The 20,444-nt window shown below is 44.1% G+C and overlaps 1 protein-coding gene across 16 annotated transcripts in view; it reads left to right on the top strand.

Annotated features, from left to right (window-relative positions):
• RBFOX2 (RNA binding fox-1 homolog 2) overlaps nt 1-20,444 on the top strand; it is a 171,221-nt gene that overhangs the window by 53,462 nt on the left and 97,315 nt on the right. Inside the window, exon 1 of one of the 16 annotated variants that reach the window (XM_071422765.1) lies at nt 3,623-3,652. The exons of 14 other annotated variants lie outside the window; for them this stretch is intronic. In XM_071422765.1, coding sequence (XP_071278866.1) covers nt 3,638-3,652 — 15 coding nt within the window. In that variant the 5' untranslated portion in view covers nt 3,623-3,637. Of the gene's footprint in view, nt 1-3,622; nt 3,653-7,382; nt 7,459-20,444 lie in introns of those variants that run through there. One more of the 16 variants, XM_071422769.1, reaches the window with a different exon arrangement.

The raw sequence follows: 20,444 nt of genomic DNA, 5'->3' as shown, positions 1-20,444 counted from the left end.
TCCCTTTTTTCTCTTTCCCCTTTTGTTACTTGCTAAGATCTTCCTTACTTCTCTAACAAGCATTAAAGTCTTTGCAGACTGCTTTCTTCCCCTTTCACTTTGATTTACACAACAGCCTCCCATCACAGAAGAGGGACCAGTGTTTCACTAAGCTACAGTTCTCTGAACATTTTTCTCATAGCTTGGTATATATTAATTTTAAAATCTTTTCCTTTCTACTTTTAATCCTGCTTGAGACATGAAAGATCCCTAAGAGATAATGTGTATTTCCACACGCAGCAGACTTTACAAGCTCCCTGACACTTATCCTGTAAACTACTGTTGTTAGGATTATGGCAAAACATTTGTAGGGGATCCTAGCTACCTGTATCAGAAGCCTGTCTTAGTCATGTCTGTCTTTGTTTTTCTGGAATAAGATGCATTGATGTACTGTTGTCCTCTTGCTCCTTAGAGAATATTTTGTGCTCTTTTAGAAGAAATTTTTCAGAAAGAAATGTCTTGTATGGATACTCTTTATATACCAGCTAATGTAGTTGAAAAATCTGAAAAAAAGCATAATGATGACCTAGAATGAAGAATGAACAACATCTAGTTGTTCCTTGCCTCCCCCAATTGTATCAGCCAAGCCAAATCTTTTTCTTGCTTGTAATCTGAGGCTAAAATGGCACTGCTACCAGTTCTGCAGCTGTGGATAGTCGTGGGCATGTGCTTCACGTTTGTTGTGTTGATTTGAACCTCTGGGCAGCACCAGCTCTCTTGAAGCAGGGTGGTGGTGCCTCTCGAGTCCTCCCACAGCCTCATTTCCTCACCTGCTGGGTACTCCTCTCACTGCTTGAGAATATTGGGTGTAGAGAAACCTGCTCTTGCAGTTCATCAAACAGGGTTCCTGCTCCAGGACAAAGGCATTGCATCACCAGAAGTCTGCTGCTCTCAGTAATCTTTCTGTGTGCCTTCCATGGGGAGGTGGTGGCCTTGTAGCTATAGTGGCAAATAAATTTTGAGGTAGTATTTAGATGGTTCAAGGAGGGTTCACGGGTCTTGTTTTGATTTGGAGCTGAATGTGACCTGCACAATGTGGAATTGCTGGGATGATTTGTAACAAGCCTCAGTTATTGAAATTAATGAGTAGGCTTATTCTGAAAGTTTTTATTTTCTTTCGCAGAAGGTGGCCTATAGGATGAGAGCTTGGGGAAGAAGGGGAAGAATTTTTTTTTTTTCCTTTTTGTTTCTTTTTCTATGTTTTTAATTAGGGGCGTTTTTAATAAATCTTCAGCTTAGTTTTAAGACTCGTCCTTTTCGAGTCTTTTATATGAAGTAGGATTTATTTGGGTTTGTTTACCTGGTCCATGTGTCTTCACACTTTTTCCCCTACACACAAGGAATCTCAGCTTTCATTTAAATGACCATAAGATCATTTTTGAATTGTGATTCTGGAGCAGAAGAAAACCTTGAAAATGCCATCAAGGTTATCTGGTGCAGAAATGTCTGCTTCAGTCTGCAGGCTGGCTGAACTAGTTGCTGCTGCTGGTGTGACCCTACTGCAGAGATGTTAACAGAAGTGTCTAATCGTGATGCAAATGTCAGCGTTGCTGCTGTTTCGCTCCTCTCAGAGCCTTTGAGAACAGGTTTTTGGATCACATGCTTCACTCTTTGGAGACTGTGGGGCATAGGCTTTAGTGCAGTTAGTGATTTTTAGGAACATTGCTTTTCACCCTCTCAACCTGACCCATTGTGCCAAAAGGTGAGAGCAGATGGGAGATCTGAGCAATGCCATAATGGAACAACCCTGTGCAATCCCAGCTTTCTGGAGGAGCTCTTGCTCCTTTCCCTAAGCACCAGGGCTTGGGTTTTCTGGGCTGGAAAGTAGTGTTGTCTTGCTTGTCTTTAACCAGCAGATCCCTATTGACTGCTTCCTGGTAATGGGAATAAGCCTTTTCTCCAGGTTTCTATGTGGGACTGCACTGACAGTTATGTATTTATTTCCTTTATTGCCATCCCACGTGCTCAGGTCTGTTCCTGGGACATGCCTGCCCTGGGGTGTGTCTGTGGCTTGCTGAAGGTGAGGGGAGCCTGGGGAGTGTGGAGCACATCTCGGGTGTCTGGGCTGGCTGTGACAGGGGGCCCATCCATTTGTCACCCCATGTCAACAGGGCCTTGTATGGAGCCCGGACACGTGCTTTGCTCCAAGCCCCCTGGATTGCATTTAAGTAATCTGTAAGTAGAGGAAGCAGAGGTGATACGTGGAATAGCACCATTTCTATATCTTTAGCTGAGATAAAAATATTTCTTCAAAACTCATTTCCAAGGAGACCAGTACCTCAATGAAAACACTTTTTTTTTTTTACTTTTTTTTTTTCCCATTTGAGATGAGGCCATATTTAACTTAGCATTTGGAAGCAAGGGAAGTCAATTCTTCATTTTGAGCTGGGAAGGGAAGGGGGCGAGAAACCCGTTTTCCTAGTTTGGAAGAGCGGTTTAACTGATTAATGAGATGCGAGGTGACACTCATCCTGTGGCATCGCGCACGGGGGATGGGACGAGGATTTGCTCGTGCGGGGAAGGGCTTGCTGGTGCTTGTCGAGGGAACTGGGACGAGTGTCTTTCGCTCAGCGCGCCTTTCCTGGGGCTGCCGCCCCACCAGCAGAGCTTTGCAGTCCTGAAATTGGAGCAGGCTGGGAGCACAGGGCTGTGAGGGCACTTGCCCCAGTCAGACTTGGGGGGAAGCTGCCTCCAGGCAAGTGGGAACCCGATACACTCTGAGGAACCGGAGCCAGCTGCTGCTTTCCCTCTAGCAGTATGCAAGTCTGTAAAACACTCATGTGGAGCCACCTGCGAAAGCAGATTAACCCCTTTATCTGTGTCGCTTCTCTTCCCCAGCTCATGCCGGCAGTGGTTGCTCTTCCTGAGGGAGCTCCAGGGCTGGCACACACGGATTTTCTCCTTAGCTTCAGGATCCCTGTAGTTATGCCCCTTGATGCCTGTCAGTGGTTAATGATTAAATACAGCTACTGAATTGTGACCGAATTTGGGGTGTTGACTAAGGGGGTAGATGAAGATGTGCAGAACCTGCCTATGGCACCCTGCGTGGCTCCTGCATCTACGGATGATTTCTGGAGGAACAATTAGTGGGTGGGGGGGAATGGGTCCTCACCCCCAGTGACCTTGGAGGACAAGGTTTTTCTCTGCTTCATTCACGGCTACAGTTCCCTTTTCTAAAGTAAGCGCTCTCCAGCACTGGAAGCCGGGCTGCATTTATTACTAACCCCACCCATCCCTGCCTATTGCAAGAATCTTGTGAGGCTGAGATTGTGTTTTTAGAAGCAGAATGACAGAGAGAAATTCCCTGGAGGCGAATGCAGAGTGTGTGCTGTGCACGCCAGTACAGACACACGGGGCTGGGAACTCCCAGGGAGAGATTAAGTGCGAGAGAAGAGCGCAGAACAGCCAGAGCTGGAAGAGGGGGGTGGAGGAGGCGAGACGCTTTCTAAGCCTCAAACTGAGCCGTTTGGATTTTTTTTCTTTAAGAAAAAAAACAAAAAAAACCACCCTCGACCAACCTCGGTCTCGTCAGTCTTACTGAAGTGCCTCTTGTGTTGCCGGATCATCTCACTGCTGGGTTTGAAGGACCCAGGCTAACATGATGTACCTCTGGGTGAGTAGGAAGCGTGTGTGAGGGCTTGCACACTTTGCACATATAAGGAATGGAAAGCTGAAGGACTCTGCACTAACGTGAGCGGCCTTCACTGTTGGGCTTAGCTCTGTGCAGCCTCTACTCACTGTGGGCTAGTTTTCCCTTTGAAAAAAATAATGTTTTGAGCAAGTACTATTAACTGGGTATCAAGCAGGCTTTTCCTGTGGTTATAAGTGCCTCTAGAGAGAACAGTTTTGGGCAGGTGCCTTGGAGACAAAATTTTTGGTATAATGCTGCTCACTCTCTGCCAACTGAGAGACCTGTGTGTGTATATATAATTTTTTTTTATGCATAAAGCTGTTCCCATGTGCCTCTGCTTTATGGGATTTTTAGTGTTACTGAGAGACATCCCAGGTAGTGAAGGAGTGCTGCTGAAAGGGATCTGTAAGTCTCAGAAGGCTAGGAGAGGAGCAGGAAGGGTTTAGATACTTTTGCAGTTTGGGACTCTGAGGATGGGGGGAGAAACTCTTTTGAGAAAAGCTGGATGCAAGCTTGTTTTTCCAGAAGTGGCGCAGTTACTCAAGTTTCTGGTGGAGTATGGAAAATGTCAGGAAAAAAACATATGTAAAGTGTTATATAGATCCAGCAAGCAAAGTAATAGCTTATACAAAGGCATATATATTTTCAGCCTTTGAGCAAGGACTGGAATTTCCACTGGAGCAGTCAGCTTTTGGACTGCTCAGTCATCAACGTATAGTTTGTCTGCTCCCGGGCACCCTTGAGATCAGCAGTTTGCCCTTGGGTTTCCTTACCCTGATATGTGAGGTAAAGAATAGTTGGGTCCCAAGTTTTTGGTTTGATTTGTTTTGTTTGGTTTTTTTTTTTAAACCCTTGTTTGTAACTCAGAATGAGAGGGTTCTCTCTGCCTCTGGCTGCTTTGAGTCCGGCCCCCCATCACTCCCAGGAACAAACACTGGTTTATTTTAGCAACAAAGCAAGCCTTGGAACCCAGGCAGAAGGATTTGACTTCCCTCCTTTGCACATACACACACTATCTTTGTTGCAGGGTAACCTGATTCTTCACAGGGGTATGCACACTTGCCTGGTTTCATCCAGCAGGCCCTGCTGGCTGGCACGTCCACCTTCTGCACTCAGCCCCTTGTCACAGCCTGGTGTGTGGGACCCCTTCTTGGGGTGCTGGTTTTTAGGAAGAAAGACTGGGCAGCACCCATGGCTCAGCTAAGATTTGTGCTTGGTTTGGTGGGTGGGGTGAGAGGAGAAGTAATTCAGCCAATGCTGCTGCTGATCTTAGATAAGGAATGAACAATGGAGATGTTCCTTACTCTGCTGAAATGGGGAGGATGAGTGTGGGAGCAGAGGAGAGCTGCCCTGCTGTCTCACCTCCTGTGCTGAGAGGAGTGTGAGCACTCTAGTATAAAATATAGGCGTTAGCCTGCCTAAAGACCAGCTTTGGCCCAAAACATGAAGCACTGACCTGGATTCTTAAAAGAGGGTTGAGTTTTGGGATGCTTGCCAATGGATGAACCCCATTGGCTGCTGCTTCTGCCTGCACCCTGAACTTCAGACAGCACTACTGCTGTGTTTGCATTGCAGTTAAACTTCAGAGAAGTGGAGAAAACAAGTATTAAATGCTTGAATAGCTGAAGGAGTTTTAAAGTCATCATCTGGGCACTCTGCCATGATAATTAAAAAAATTAGTGAATTTTTGCTATCTAGATATGATCTTTCCCTTCTCAGTACAGGTTACACTATTACTTTTGGGGAATCTCCTCCTTGGACCTTTCAGGGACCTTTTCCTCTGTGCCCATTTATGTTTCTGCTTTAAGCTCTTTTTATCCTGGCAAGCTACATAACCTTTAGCTGTAAGAACAAGGAGCCTCAACTGACAGATCTGGTTTGGTGTGGGGTTTGTTGTGCCTCAGCTGTGCCAGTTTGTTGCTTCCCTGCTCACAGGTTCCTCTCTGCCTCTCATTCTCTTCTTGTTGCCTGTGCTATCTTTTTTTCTATTCTGTGCCTCTTGTCCTTGGGATGTCAGGACTTCAGTAGATGCATGGAGATTTGTACTGAGTCATTCCTTAATTCAATGCATGAAGCTACATTAATGCAATGTTAAATTTGAGGTTTTAAATATGCAAGTCCTGAAATCCAGAATTAAGATTCCCACAGCAACCATAATGTTTATCCCCCAGCCCCCAATCCCCCAGGGGTGCATGTTACAGAATTATCTTCTTTGAAGTGATTGTGCAATATTGAGTGCTGTCAGGTTTGACAAACAGTAAAATAAAAAGGAGAATACACCTTCCTCTGCAGCTGTGGCCTGGATACTGAACCTAGACATACAGGCTACCTGCAACATCACAGTCCCTGATTATAATGCTGTCTCTAGAATGAAGTGGTGGTGTAGCCTTGGTTCAGTCTGACATTCCTGCTTGCTGAACTGTATTCCCTCGGGTGAAACTTGTTGCAGGATACTCTTAAATATTTGAGAGCCTTGTAGACTGCAGGAGATTGTGGGCTGTGGAGAGCTGGGGAGTAGGAAACTTAAAATATCTGTTGTGATGATCTAATGCTTGGCGTTGTGAGCAAAGTGAAGGGAGCAGACTATCTGTGCCATTAAATATCAAGAGAGACTATTTATCTTAACACTTTCGTTGTGTAGGATGCAGCTGTATAAAGTCTTTCTGAGGCAGAGATGGTGTGATAGTCTCTCTGATGTTGCAAACTGTTTGAGTGTATTGTCAGTGTTGCAACTCAAGGTGGGTATTTGCCTTATGTATAAGAGGTGCATATAGGAGTTCTGTTTTTGCAGGCAAGTGTTTTGTTTGTGGGGGACCATCTAACTCTAGTTTTGTCTCTTCTCACACTCATCCCCATTTGTGTGCAGCTGTCTGGGCTCTTGAATTGCTGAAGAGAGCTCCTAGTCATAAGTTCTCTAAATGGGACATGGGTAATTTGGGCTGTGAAGGCAAGAGGGTATTTGTGCTGAGGGCGATCAGGAGTGACAGCATGGGGGCAGGTGTTGTGCTGGTGACAGCCAGGAGCAGAGTGGTTTGAAGGTGGGAAAAGCATTAAACCCTTTACTGGATAAGAAAAACGGAGTTTTTTTCATTTATGAGCAGATGAATCTTTGTGTACTGTGAGTCATGAGATATAATCTAGAGTCATTTCATTTCAAGTATTTTCTAAAGAGCATGATGTGTTCTGAGAGTTACATGTATGAATGTTGCCTTGTTGGAGGTCTGTTGTTACAAGAAAGGTTGAAAGGAAGGGGCAGCAGCCCTATGAAGCAATTTATCAATCATCCTTCTCCTGTGCTCAAAGACAGCTGAAACTATCAAAGGCAGGAGGGACCAAGGTAAGGGAGGTCCATGCTGTTGCTAGGCTTCTGGTAGGAAAGCACCAGATTCATTGCTCTGTTTATAGTGGGTATGGATAATTTCCTCATTTCTCGCAGCCGTGTACAGAGTACATGCTGAGTGTTTGTCAGAGGGCTGGCTGCCTCTTGCAATGAGAAATTATTTCTTTCTCTAGAGCCCTATGAAAGTGAAGATCCTACCTAGACCCACTAATTACCATAGAGCAGGAATAGTGCTAGTAAGCTTGCCAAGCTCATTTTGAATTTTTTTGTTGGTTTTCTTCCTGACCTGTCTTTTACTTGCCTTTTTGTCACTTAAAATCTCTCTTTGCATTCACTGGAATAATTTTTCCCTCTAGGCTCCAAGCTCATCAGCTTTACCACCAAGGGATTGGAAACCCAACTCTGCTGCCAAACTTGAGTCTTAGCAACGAGCTCTTCCTCATGCCAGGTCTTTCTATTATTTGTTTGGTCTTTTTTCATGAGAGGTAGCTACTGCCAGTGAAAAGTATGGACATAATGGCATGCGTTTGATAGCAGCAAAACAAGTGGCTATCCAGGAAAAACTGCCTGATCTTTTCTGGTACGAAGCCTGGGGCAGCTCTTGCTGGGGAAGTCTTGCTGTGCCTCTAGGTCTTTGGCTGGAACCTGTTTGGTAGGCATGGCTAATGAATGTCAGCATCACCCAGAGCTCTGACAGGAGGGAGAGCGCAGGTGCTGCGTGTGAAAGGTGTGCACATGGCATGGGCACTGCTGAGAGAGGTGGAGATTGAGTTGCCTCTGGTAGACTGCGGCTGTGAGGATGGAGAAAGGTTTTCCTGAATGAATGTTAGAGGTCAGGTCTGGGTGAATTTCTGTGAGTATGTTAAAAGACATTTTGTGTTAATGCAAACACTGATTTTTGGATTCTTGCTCTGGAGCAGAAAAGCCCTGGAAAATCATAAAATGGAGCTCATGCGAAAATCCTCGAGCTAGTAGCCTGTAAGCTGATTCCCCAGCCTGCAAGTCCCTGTGGTGCCATGCTGTGGCATGCATACGTAGCAGCTTGAATCCAGAAGTAATATAGTTATGTTTGTCCAGCACTGCAGCTGAGATAATGAGTTCTGCTGCTCGATAAGGTTTATTAGCTTTGGTGCAGCACCTCATGAACATGGTTATACTGCTTCCACACTCGAGCTGCTCTGTGCACAGCTGGGTTGGGGATGTCTGCATTGCGTTCCTCTGGGGCTTTGTGTGACAAAGCAACTTGCATCTATTTGCATCTAGGGTTTTATACAGGCTTTGGAGATTTAGGAAACAGAGAAAGAAGAGTGTATGAAAGAGATTAATTATATAATGTGACTGCCTGTGTTATTAGAGGACTAGAGCTGATAATCCAGGTGATCTTTTCCAATTCTGTGTTCCTGCAAGCCTGTAATCGTGGGAGATGCCAAGGTCACTACTGAGACAAGAAAGCCCAGTGCAGTTCAAAAAGAGAAGCCATTTCAAATTAAGGTACCGGCTTCAGAAGATGAAGATCCAAGATCAGGATGCGCTGTTCTATAGGCTACAGTGATTTTATCCAGTTTTGTGTAAATCAGGTGTACAGCACATTGCTGTTCAGGAATTCCCTTCTCTGATGAGTCTAAACAAAAGAATTAGGGGTATGTAGGTTTGCTTAGTTGGTGTATTTCTCCAGTGGCTCTTCTGCCTGACTGCTGTATTCCCACCTGTCCAAACAGTGGTGAGCACAGGGGACTCCGTTTGCTGTAAGCCTGTCCAAGTCTTGGAAGACTGACAGGGGCTGGGTCCTGTTTAAGTTAGTTTTTCACAAAACAGCCTGTTTATCTTGGAAGGAAGAGAATAAACAGTAAGAGAATAAGGAGAGAATAAACCTCAGCCTTTGTGATTTCCAGCTGAAAGCTTGAGGAAGAGTGCAGATAATAGCAATTTGAGACTGAACATCTGTGTTTCCTGCACTTCCCATGGTGCTTATTTGCTAATCTTAATTCCATTTGTGACGGAACTTTGCTGTTTTCACAGAATTCTTAGGCTTGGAAAGGACCTCTGGAGATCATCTAATCCAATTCCCCTGCCAGTGCAGAATCATTTAAAGTAGGTGACATAGAAACATGTCCAGATGGTTCTGAATGTCTCTGGAGAAGAAGACTCCATGACCACCCTGAGCAGCCTGTTCCAATATTCTGCCACTCTCAATGTAAAGAAGTTCTTGTTCATCCTGAAGTGGAACTTCTTGTGTTTTAGTTTATGGCCATTGCTCCTCATCCTGTCGCTGGGCACCACCAGAAAGAGTCTGGCAACAACCTCTTGGCACCCACCTTTGAGATATTTAAATTCATTAATGAGATCCTCTCTCAGTTGTCCCTTCTCCACACTAAACAGGCACAGCTGTTGAAGTTTCTCCTCATACGGGATGGTCCAGACCCTACATCATCTTTGTGGCATCTACTGAACCCTCTGTGGTATCTCCTTGTCTTTCTTGAAATGTGGAGCCCAGAACTGGGTACAGCACTCCAGGTGTGGCCTCATAGGGCCAGCTAGGAGGGGGAGGATCAGCTCCCTTGACCTGCTGGCCACAGTTTTTCTGATGCACCTCAGGGTACCACTTGCCCTCCTGGCCATGAGGGCACACCGCTGATGGTCAGGTTGTCATCCACCAAGAGTCCCAAGTCTTTCCTGGGAGAAGGGAACTGGTCTCTAGTAGGTCCTGTACTAGTCTAGGTACAAGACCCTACACTTGTCCTTGTTGAACCTCATTAGGTTTCTCTCCACCCAGCTTTCCAGTCTATCAGAGCTGTCCTATCCCCCAAGGTAATGGCAATCTTATAGGAAAGGTCTCTGACTGGACTGAATTGGGGTGGCTTTTTTGCCACAGCTCTAAGCAGTCACTAGAGTAACAACTGTGTATGTGGGCATGCCTAACTAAAAATATGATTGGACAGCTTATGCAATTAGCTGGAAAAGATCCCTTCATACTTCAGCAAGGGCTACTGAGTACAGAAGGAGCTTGAGTGATGTAGAGGGGTCAGAAAAAATGTTCTCTGTATGGAGTTGTCAGTTTGGAGAAGGAGCTGCAGTCTGTATCTGCAGTACCACAGCTGTGGATGGTACCCCGTACCCAAGGCAATGTGATTCACCTTGCAGCCATGCACTGGAGAGGCGAGCTGTGCTGGTGGACCAGTGCAGATAGTTCCACACTGGAAGTGAAAACAGGCTTGCAGAAAATTAGGAAATCCATTGAGGATGTGCTTTGTGCCCTCCAGTGCTAAATTCTTTTACTAAAAATGTTAAAGATTCCTCAAAGCTGTGAAGAAGCTTAAACAAGTAATTAAGTTTCCTTCGTCTGTCCCTTAAATTTAGGTTTCATTGTTCTCAGAGTCCTGTGTCTCATGACTAATATACTGCCTGCACAATGCGCTGGCTGATTTTTTACCAGATGGTTCTTGGGTCTGAAGCTGAATCCAGGGCGAAGGCAGTTAGTTTTTCTTCTGCCTCAAATGAAAGATGCTGTCCCCCACACAATGCTCTGATTGAATCTTGGACATAAGACAATAATGAAGTGAAAATATTTTGACCAGATGACAGTTTTTCAAGATATTCTTAGGGATTATTATTCATGATATTTAAGGAGCTGGCATAGGATGATACTAGAACACTCCTCTGTGCATTTTTTTTACAATTTATAAATCATCTAGTGTTGAAACAAAGTTTAAATGCAGAAAAATGCTGGAATTCAAATATGTATACGTGGCTAGAAGATAGAAAATGTGCAGTGCGAACTGCCTGTTCCTATTTTTTCACTTTTCATTTTTGTTGTAATGGTCTTCTTTTTCATTCCACCCTCAATCATGATGGTGATGTCTCGTTGCATCCATTACATACCTTTTGGATGGAGAACCCTTGTGAGTAAAGACAAAACATCTCTCAGGAAGGTGCAGCATAAATGGGGTGCATATCTCCATGGGGACCATCTCAGCAGCACTGCAGAGCAGATTTGCTCTGAGACCTGTTGGATCCAGCAGTTGTTCCAGCTATTTTCCCTCCCCCTCCCCCTGATTTATTACACTGGGATTTTGGCTGCTGCTTGACTGAGGAGGAGCACTGAATGGCGATTACTTTTTTTGGACCAACCAGCTGAAAAGAAGAAGCCCATTCAGTGTAGGTGAGGCTACTGACTGTGACATCTTTTAAGAAATGGGTGGTATTGGCATTTTTATATTTTAGCGCTGGGGAAAATTTTCTTCTGCAGAAGAAATTTGGGTGGAGTGTATACAGTGTGTGTGTAACTGCTGTTTCTAAACACCTTTTGGACTGAGAAGTGCTGTAGAAATATGAGATCCTTTAATGCTTTTTCCTTGCATAAGGAATGTTGCTGTTCAATGCAGCTGTTTAGCTGTTGCGAACAGGTGTGCAATAAACACCCCTTCCCTTTTCAACCAAGTGTGGTGGTGATGGATACCCTCTCATTTAAACATGCATGGCTTTCTCTCCTACAAGAATTAAAAACTTTAAAAATAGCTTACATATCTAGAAAGAATATCTAGCCTTGTCCTGTTTCCCTCTTCCCCTCCCCCTTGCTACCAACTCAAATTACCGACAAGCACTGGAAATTTCGGGGCAGGGGAACAGAAGTGCAGCTGGCCTGCATGTGTTGCACCAGCTGTAATGCAAATGATACATGCTGAAAGAGGCTTTTCTCACTTTTGTAATTCTTGGATATTGTTGTGCAATGGGGACATGCGACAATTTGTCTTTAATGTGTTTGCTGATATGTTCTGCAGAGTATACTGCGTCCTTTGTTCCTTGCCGGCAAGAGACAATATCAAAATCCAATTGCCCGTTGGCAGCATGTCTGATTGCAGCTGGGACTGTCCTCCTGCCTTCCCCATCCATCAGGCCTGGGTGATCCCACCACATTTGATACCAGTTAATGTGGGGCTCGCCAGAACACAGACTATGGTAAATCCTTAGCTTTCTTGGCTTTTTGGACAATTTGTAATAAACCACATTATTTTTGTTCTTTATTTCTGAACGTGGCATTGCCTATTGCTCTTCTGCCTGAGAGAGCCAAAGGGGAAGTGCTTGGCTGCCTGTGCCCTGGTTGTTTGTGGGTACCAGTCAACTTTTCTGCTGCTTATCTGAAGCAGTAAAAATACAGGCGCTGGAGGTTCAGTTGTGTAAAAACAAAAGCTGATGTTGATTTAATCCCATTACACTGCGTTGATCTCTCAACCACTGGACTCTTAGTAGGATTCCAGCTTTAATCCTGTAAGGATCAATCTGGCCCATTGCTTTTTCTGTCCTGATCCTAAATCCCCCTTTAATCTTGTTAATTATACCAAGCCTTTTTTGGTTTCATTTTTTTCCCTTGTGTACCAGAAAAAGCACACTAAATCTTCGTGTTGCTGTCTCTGACCTGGTGTTTTTACCCTTTGCTCATCCTGTTGAGGAGCAAGGTTCCTCCTGAAGGCTGGTTTCATCATTCATAGCAGTGCATTTGGTGGTCTGGTGTCTGCTGCTTCAGTCTCCTGTGAAGTCAGCTGGTTATGCTGTTGTGTTGAATCCCTCCTGGTTCTGTCAGGAGTTTTCTTTTTTTTTCATCTGTTGTTTGATACTGTGCTATCTGAAGGGGGTGGGGAGTCATGGAACATAACACCCACTTTGAAATTGTTTTCTTATGTTAAAGAAAAAGGGTTTTTGGAGCAGAATTCCATCACTGGAGGAGAAGACAATGTCAGGGAATACGGAGCACTGCTCCGATGACGAGGCACATGCTCTGAGAAGACTGGAACCTGTGTCAAGGCCTAGGTAGTTCCATGGCCCACAGATATATTCTGAAGGTCACAGAGAAATTCAGCTGCTTAAATCAACCTCTTTATGTTTATGTGTTTTCGGGTGGCTTGAGGAGAGGAATAATGTGCATTCAGACTTGAGGCTCTTTATCTTCATATTGCACTGTCTGCAGACCTCCAAACCCAGTGCTGCCTTTTCTGTGTAATGCACAAGGCCAATTTCTCACTGTGACAATCTGCTCCTGGCACTTGCAATAGAAACTAGCAGTGCTTAATCTATTCATCTCTGTTATTTCCTATACTGTAAAGAAGAAAACCAACCCAAAATTGCACCTACATTTGCTGTAACTCGATCACGAGCTGACAGATCATTTCTGGAACATGTCTGTGCTGGGATCTTGACTGTTCTGCCAAATTTTATGCCTTTATCTTGCAGTGTTGCTCCTTTCCTCTCTCCTGTCCATGCTGCTCTGCCTCCCTCTGCAGAAGCTTCTACTTTTCCAGCCTTTTAGCCAAATTCTGATTTCCCACCACCTTGCCAGAGCACTATGGGGCTGAAATCTCTCCTTGCCAGAATGCAGGCTGTAGGTGTGAGTCTGCCATAGAAGTAGCCAAGGTGATTTCCTTTTAACCAGATAGAGGGGAAACCAGGTTGGGATCACAGAGGAAGTGTTTATTCCAATTGTAGCAGCCCTTGTGCTTAGTTTTTGAAAAACACTTAGAGCCATGATGAGGACGTAACAATTGCTTTTAAGGAAACGTGGGCATTTTCCCGGCACTTCTAGGGTTAAGGAAATTGTAAAGGGGTGACATGGTGACAGTGTTCCCTATTTTTGTGTGTTGCCAGTAGCGAGAAGAGGGAAACTTTGATTTCTAATCCGCTTTGGAGGAGGCTCCGTATCAGGGCTGCACAGAAACATCCAGTCAAGCAGCTCCTTTATCATAAAGGGGATTTTAATTAAAACTGTTCTTGCATCATGAGCGAAATGAGCATCAGTGCCAGCCAGCCCTGTACTGGGCATTTATCTCCTTCAAACCACATTACCAGTAATTGCTGCATTAAATCAAAGTCGGGGGAGATTACAGGTCTGAATTGGGCAGGCGGCCGGTGCCAGCGTGGGGAGCTCCGTGCTGCTGAGCCGCTGATACGGGAACCCCCTCGGCCCCCCAGCTGGGGGTGAAGAGTTGGAGGGCTGCTGGATCCCAAGAAGCCCTTCTCATTACAAGACAGGAATTTTTGTTACAACCTAGGAGGAGTGGCAGGCTGTATGCTTGGAGCATTTTAAGCTGCTGGTGTTTTTCTATTAACTTCCTTTTAAAACAAACAAAACCAATAACAAAACAAACCCTGTGGCATTGCCATCCCACTTCTGTCTCCTGTCTGGATCCACCACGGACGTTTCCTTTTGTTCATCATCTGCTGCTTATTCCAGCCCTGAAACTTAAAAATAAATCACCTCTTGTCTTGATATATCCCTTTTTCCTCTCATTGCCACAGCTCTGTTGTGGAGCTGCTAAGTTGGTTTCTCTCTGTCCCAATATGGGGGGGGGGGGGGAGGGGGAGGGGGCTTCTCCCCTTCTTCACCTCTCCCCCCGCTGAGGAATTGTATCTGCCTTGACCTGTGGTTCTTTGCTAACTATGGCTCATTAGTTCGTTTAATTATTTTTCTAGGTTTTTAAGCATTCTGTTGTCTCTAGGTCTAGAGCAGCTGTTTCCCTTCTTCTTGTCCCTATACTTTAACCTTGGTCACTCTAAAAAACATCTGATCATCCTAGCACTGCTGTTGCTTTCACTCTCCAAACTTCTGTCAGGGCAAGGCTGAGGAATGGCTGTGGCCACATGCGGTCTCAGGCATGTAGACTGGCTGAGGTAATTAGATCTGTGTGGGCATTCACTGAATTATCAAAATGTGACAGCTGGACTTTTGGTGGCTGTTATTACCTCTGTCCCATAATTACAAAGAGGGTAAGCCAGGAACAAATGTGAAGAAAACATGGGTGTTTTTCCTTTTGAAAAGTGACTGTCATTTTCTTTGTTTTTGTCTTGATGGTGGTTACACATTTTCCTGTTCCATTGCTGACAATCTTGGGGCATTTGGGTGGCAGTGATGGTTTTTTTCTTCGATTTGCCCAGAGGTGTTGGCAATCTGCCATTCTGAAATTTGCTTCCTACAGTGTTTGCACATCTACTATGTTCCTATGCTGCAGAATAGGGTCTCATTCTCAGCACTGTACTGAGAAGCTGGTAATGTATGTGAAAGATGATGCTGCAGCTGGATCTGCCTGCTAAAACAGGTTGAACATTGTCATGCTGCATTAGATTTTTAAGATTCACACAAGTTTCTCAGAAGCTGTCTAGTTCAGAGCAGTTGCAGGAGTGTGCCTGCTGTGCCCCTTCAGAGCTTGAAGTTGCTGCTTTTGCTTCATTACAATGTGAGCTTGAGATGCAGTTTAAGTATTGCCCTACTTTAACTCTGGCCTATGCATGAATCTCTAGCCTGAGATAAGTGGTTCTTTTAAATTCTTGCTAAGAGACCTGTAAAGCCACAGAGGCTGAAGGTTGAGTGCTGCTGATATCCCAGCTGATAATGCAGAGGGGTTGCAGTTAATTTTTGCCTTAGTAGCCCTGTTACCACAAAGTGAGAGTAGTCCCACTGCAGAGTAACTGGAGAGTTGTGCAGAGAACATGAGCCAAGTCTTTGGTGGAGATTTCTTGATAGCGAGAGAAGGCAGAGATAGGGGTTTTCATGGGAGCCAGGAAACCATCTGTATGGCATGGTTTTGGGACAGAGAATGCAGATAGTGTGGCAGATTAGGGTGAATGAACATGAGTGATTTTTTTAAAATTTATTTTATTTTTAAATTTTTTTGTAGAGGTCACAGAGGAGCAGGTATCTTGATTGTGCAGATAGTGGAACCAGAGCAAGCCCTCAGTGGTTGTTGGTCTGGGGATTTCAGCTGCCGTGGCCTGTTTTAGAACTTTCTGGGAGCTGAAACAAGCATGCATGAAAGGGCTTTGGACTGAGCCATGTCAGCCTTTATTCTGTTCTTCTGGCTCTTGGGGAGAAGTGTGGGTGGCAGTTATCTTAAGTGCCCATGGCAGGCCTCTGTGCCCATGTCCTGGGACTCTGTGTGAGAATAAAAAGATTTCCAGAATTTTTCTCTCTCCTGCTTTCTTAAAACTAGATAGGTTTCAAAAATCCCAGTCAAAATGTAGCTGTTTTCTGCCTTTTACTATTTTTGTCTTAGTCTGAGGCAGAAAGTGATGTGAAGACAACTTCTTGCCTCTGAGCTGGCATAGTCTTAACATACCTCTTTCTGTTCTCCACCACAGCCATATACTTCTCTACTGAAAGCACTGGAGAAGGGACACAGCAATAGCTAGCACCTCTGCCTCCAGATGAGTAATCCCTGGGGTCCTCCCCTACATTAAAGCATGACTTGCTGCTGTCACCATTCATTTAGCCTGTCTTGACTCTCCTCTTTCAGGGTAAACTGCATCATTTTTGCCAGACCTCAGCTTTGCATGCTATTTCTGGATCCCTTCTGTGCACTCAGCAAATGCACCAAACTCTTAACTGCAGCACTTCTGGTATTTTGCTCTTGAATTTCTTTTGGGTTGCCTTACTGGGATTTTAATTTTTTTTTTTTTTAACAGGAATGGGGGAAAAAACAGGATTCATCATCTAAAGCTGAGCAGGTGGGCAAGATTTTGAACTGAGGACTGCAGAAATTAGTGGACAGATGTAATTCTATCATGAAATTAGCTTTGCAGATTTATTCTGAAAGTGTCATATTTTGTATATTACTGTGCTGGAGCTGTTTCCAGATGACTTCCTGAGATTTATTTGGTGACCTGGTGTTGTGGCAGCTAAAGGTCCTGCTTGCATGATGTTCTCCAATTCCTCAGTTCCTGCCAGTAATACAGTCTCAAACTCAGCTATCACACATAGACAGTGCTGCCTGTTTATTTCTCTCTTACTTTAATTCAATTAAGAATTTTGTTTAGTATTTTTGATGTTTTTTGCCTCTTGCTTACACAGTTACAGGATGTGGGCAGCTGCTCTGCTATTCTTACTGCACCAAGCTGGGCAGGGAGTGCTTTGCTCCTGTGTTGGAACAGCAGAATGCTGTCCCAGGAAACCTTTCCCCCAAATTCTGCTTTTGTTTGTGTAGCTGGGAAGCCATACCACTCTAAAGTAGGGATAAATTTAAGTTCATACTAGCATAATTTATTGTGTGGCCACTCGTTAACTTGGAACAAGTACCTTATTCTATTTTGGTTTGTCACGTGGAGGCAATTTGATAAGCTGGAGGCGAGGTGGGGAGGAAAGTCCATACCAAAACTGTCTCTGCTGGGAAGCAAGTGCTCTGCTAGATGAGTAAGCCACACAGCCATGTTCTGAAATGCTCTGCAGTGGTTGTTCATGTTCTCTCTTCACCCCAGGCAAAGGAGGGGCAGAACGTGTTGGCTCAAACCCTTGTTGGAAGTGGCTTATCCCATGAGCCATTTGCTGGGATAGATTGGGAATGCAGGTGGCATTTCCAGCAGCCCCACATGGCCGCTTGCTGGTGGCTCTGAGGTAATGGCAGAGCTGTGCTTACACTGCCTGGGAATCGTCAGTGTGGTCCAGCCCAAGTCTGTGATTCATTCAATTAAAAATACTTGGTGAGAGTATGTCTGATACTACCATCTGGTGACTTTTAATAATATTTATTCTTAGGAAGGTGGTTCTTTAATTAAAGAATTAACCTTAATTTTTGTAGGCTTAGCATAGATCTGAAGAAATGCTGAGACTTAAGCTGCTCTATTTCTAGAAGAGTCAAATCTTTCTTTTTCGGATCTCCCTGTTGTCCTCTTAAGGATCAACTAATTGAACTGCTGCTGCTTGCTTGTTAAGTGAAAAACCAGGTGGGACCGTGAGAGACAGAATGGGCAAAACTTTTCTCTGACTGAGGTTCTGGAACAGCTTCTGAAGTGAAGGAAAACTGCCTCCACTCTATTCTTTTTGCTTCCTCTTTGTCCACTGCCCCCAAAGGAATATACAAAGGCAGTGTGGCTGTCATGTAATGTCTAAACTACCAAGAGAAAACTCCTTGTCTTCTTTGATGTTGAAATTCTGCATCTGGACACCTTTTTGTTTTCTCATGTAATGAGCAAAAAGCATTTTGATGGACATGTAGCATTACCAAGATCAGTGCTTATATAAGTGGTCCCTGAAGAAAGCTGTGATATGATCACCTTCATTATCAAGTGTCTTAGCCCAGAAGTATACTTATTTGCTTCCTAAAGCAGTGCCAAGTATTTAGAATTCTCCTTGAAAGAAGGCCCAGACCTAAGACACAAATAATTTTTTTCTGGGAAGTCGGTGTATGCTTTCTTTTCCCCCTGTTACACTGATACTGAGCCTTTGGTAATAACTAAGGTGATGGAGCCCACCTGGTTTTAGAAGCTTTTTTTGGACTTGCTGCATGTTATATTCAGGTATTCTGGAGTTGTCTCAAGATTTTATAATTGAAACATGTTCTGTAATGCATGTAAAGCACTGGATTGGGGTAGAAAGGAAAGCTGAAGTTGTTGTCTTCTATATGCTGCTGGTGTATCAAGACAACTGGCAGGTTTATTTTGCAGCTTAATCACTAATAGAATCTTGTAAGTTATTGTTCTGTTAAAGCTGCCTTGATGGGAGCCAGCTCGTTAGTGTCTTGAATAAAACCTCAGTTCTGGGAACACAGTCTTTTGACAGGGGATTTTTCAAACTTCAGATGAATGTTCATCACTGCCTTACATTTTTCCTTTCTAGTAATTTCAGAGGTAGACTTTGGGTAATCTAACTCACCTGAATTAACTTGAGTCCTTGTCTGGCAGCTGAAGGTATCTGGGCAGGATCTGTACTTTCAAGAGTGTTTGTCTGTCTCTCTTGACAGCTGTGACAGTGTAGGCTGGGCATTGGAAGAGTTTGGTTTCTGGTTGAAGAAGATCCAGGCTTGTGATTTCATGAGTCTCCTTTGGTATACAGGTTTCTGGAGTTTGCTAATGTTGCCATTCTACTGGAAGGCTGTAAGAAAGCTGAACAAAATAAAAAGTGCCAATTGCCCAGCAGACAGAGGTCTTGCAATATGCTCCTTTAGCAGACTGACTTCGTATTATTGTTCTGCCTTCTTTTTCCATGTCCTTCCCTGAAGCAGAGTTTGTTGAGGCTTTGAAAATAAGCAGTAGTTAAGTTAAGAAGTAATGACTTCTAATTCTGACCTGCTCTCCTCTTATGCTGTGTATTTGTTTTTTAAAACTGTTCTAGTTTTCCAGTCTAGACAAACCATTAATATTTAACAGCTACGTGTAGATGATGCAGTGAAGACTCAAGGGCAGAAACAGGATGCAGGTTATCTTATGTCCACAATTTAGGGTGGGTGTGGTTATGCCACTTTAGATCAGTTTCAGTACTATGGAACTTGGTTGGAGAGTGTTTAGAGTGGTAGAGGCACATGTAAACAAACTCTATTACTCTTAAGTAAATTGCCTTGCAAATGGAGAATGTGTGGCAGAAAAAGATGGAAAAGGGAGATCTCTGGCACTTGGAGGAGAAAAGACATGAACAGGAGCTATTTCAGAGCTCCAGTTTTATTTAGTACTATCTTTGGAATTTTTCTCTCTCCATTTTTTTTAATTGTGTGTTTTGTCCATGAGAACTGGATGTGTAATGACTGAAGTTCTGTTGTCTGCCTGAAGTATTTCTTTGGCAGAAGCAGTGGGTATGATGGGGCAATCCTTGCTGCTTTACGTTTTTGCTCCTTTCTTTAGCTTTGGGTTCCTCGGGCCTTTTGCCAGGGGGCTTTTACTTTTCTTGGATTCAAAGTGTATTTTTGGTAATTTCATTTGTGCTAATGTGTTTATGGACTATTAATCCTAATGAACATGAGGATTCAGTAGCACTAACTAATCAGATATGGTTTCAGGCAAGAAATAGCTCCTATGGCTTTACCAACCCATTCAAATTCTTTCCTGTGATGTCCTTATTATGCTAATCCAACACACTTTGGTTTGCCGCTACTCCACATCCCCCAGTACTACTGGTTTCATTTCTGCTTTAATGTATCTTGTTCCTATCTGTGACATTTCCCTACTTAGTATGTTTCACTTGCAGAGAAGGCACTGGCTGGGTGCTGAGTTATTCACTCACCTGAACAGCTGATCCACCACCAAATCTTCTTGCTCTTGAGATCAGGACATCTATATAAAACTGGCAGGTTTCTGAAACGTGAGAAAAATCCGGTTTCTGCAGTCACCCATATGTTGTCCTGTTTGCTTCTGCGTGCCATTTTGGAATATTGAGCTTTTCTGTGCGTGCTCTGCTTACATTTATGTCCTCCCCACTTGAATCTCTTATGATTGCAGGGTCAGAATAACACCTAGACCATAAGTAAGTTTTCTAGTCATTGGTGATATTAAATCTGTGAAGAAAAAGGAAAATCACACAGCTCTTTGAAAACCATTACATCCATTCCAGCAAACAAGCAATAATTGCTGCCCTAGAGAGAGGAATGGGGACTTTCCAGTATAAATTCTCACCTGGAGTGAGCACAAGCCACCTTTGTGCTCAGGGCATGGGACCTGCTTTGGTGCAAAATGAGAGTCTCTTGCAGC

The sequence above is a fragment of the Agelaius tricolor genome, unplaced genomic scaffold (assembly GCF_023055355.1).
Source record: "Agelaius tricolor isolate 1412-34295 unplaced genomic scaffold, bAgeTri1.0.p SCAF_3, whole genome shotgun sequence".
Taxonomy (NCBI): domain Eukaryota; kingdom Metazoa; phylum Chordata; class Aves; order Passeriformes; family Icteridae; genus Agelaius; species Agelaius tricolor.
The sequence above is the reverse complement of the archived record's forward strand: the minus strand, read 5'-3'. Positions and strand labels throughout refer to the sequence as shown.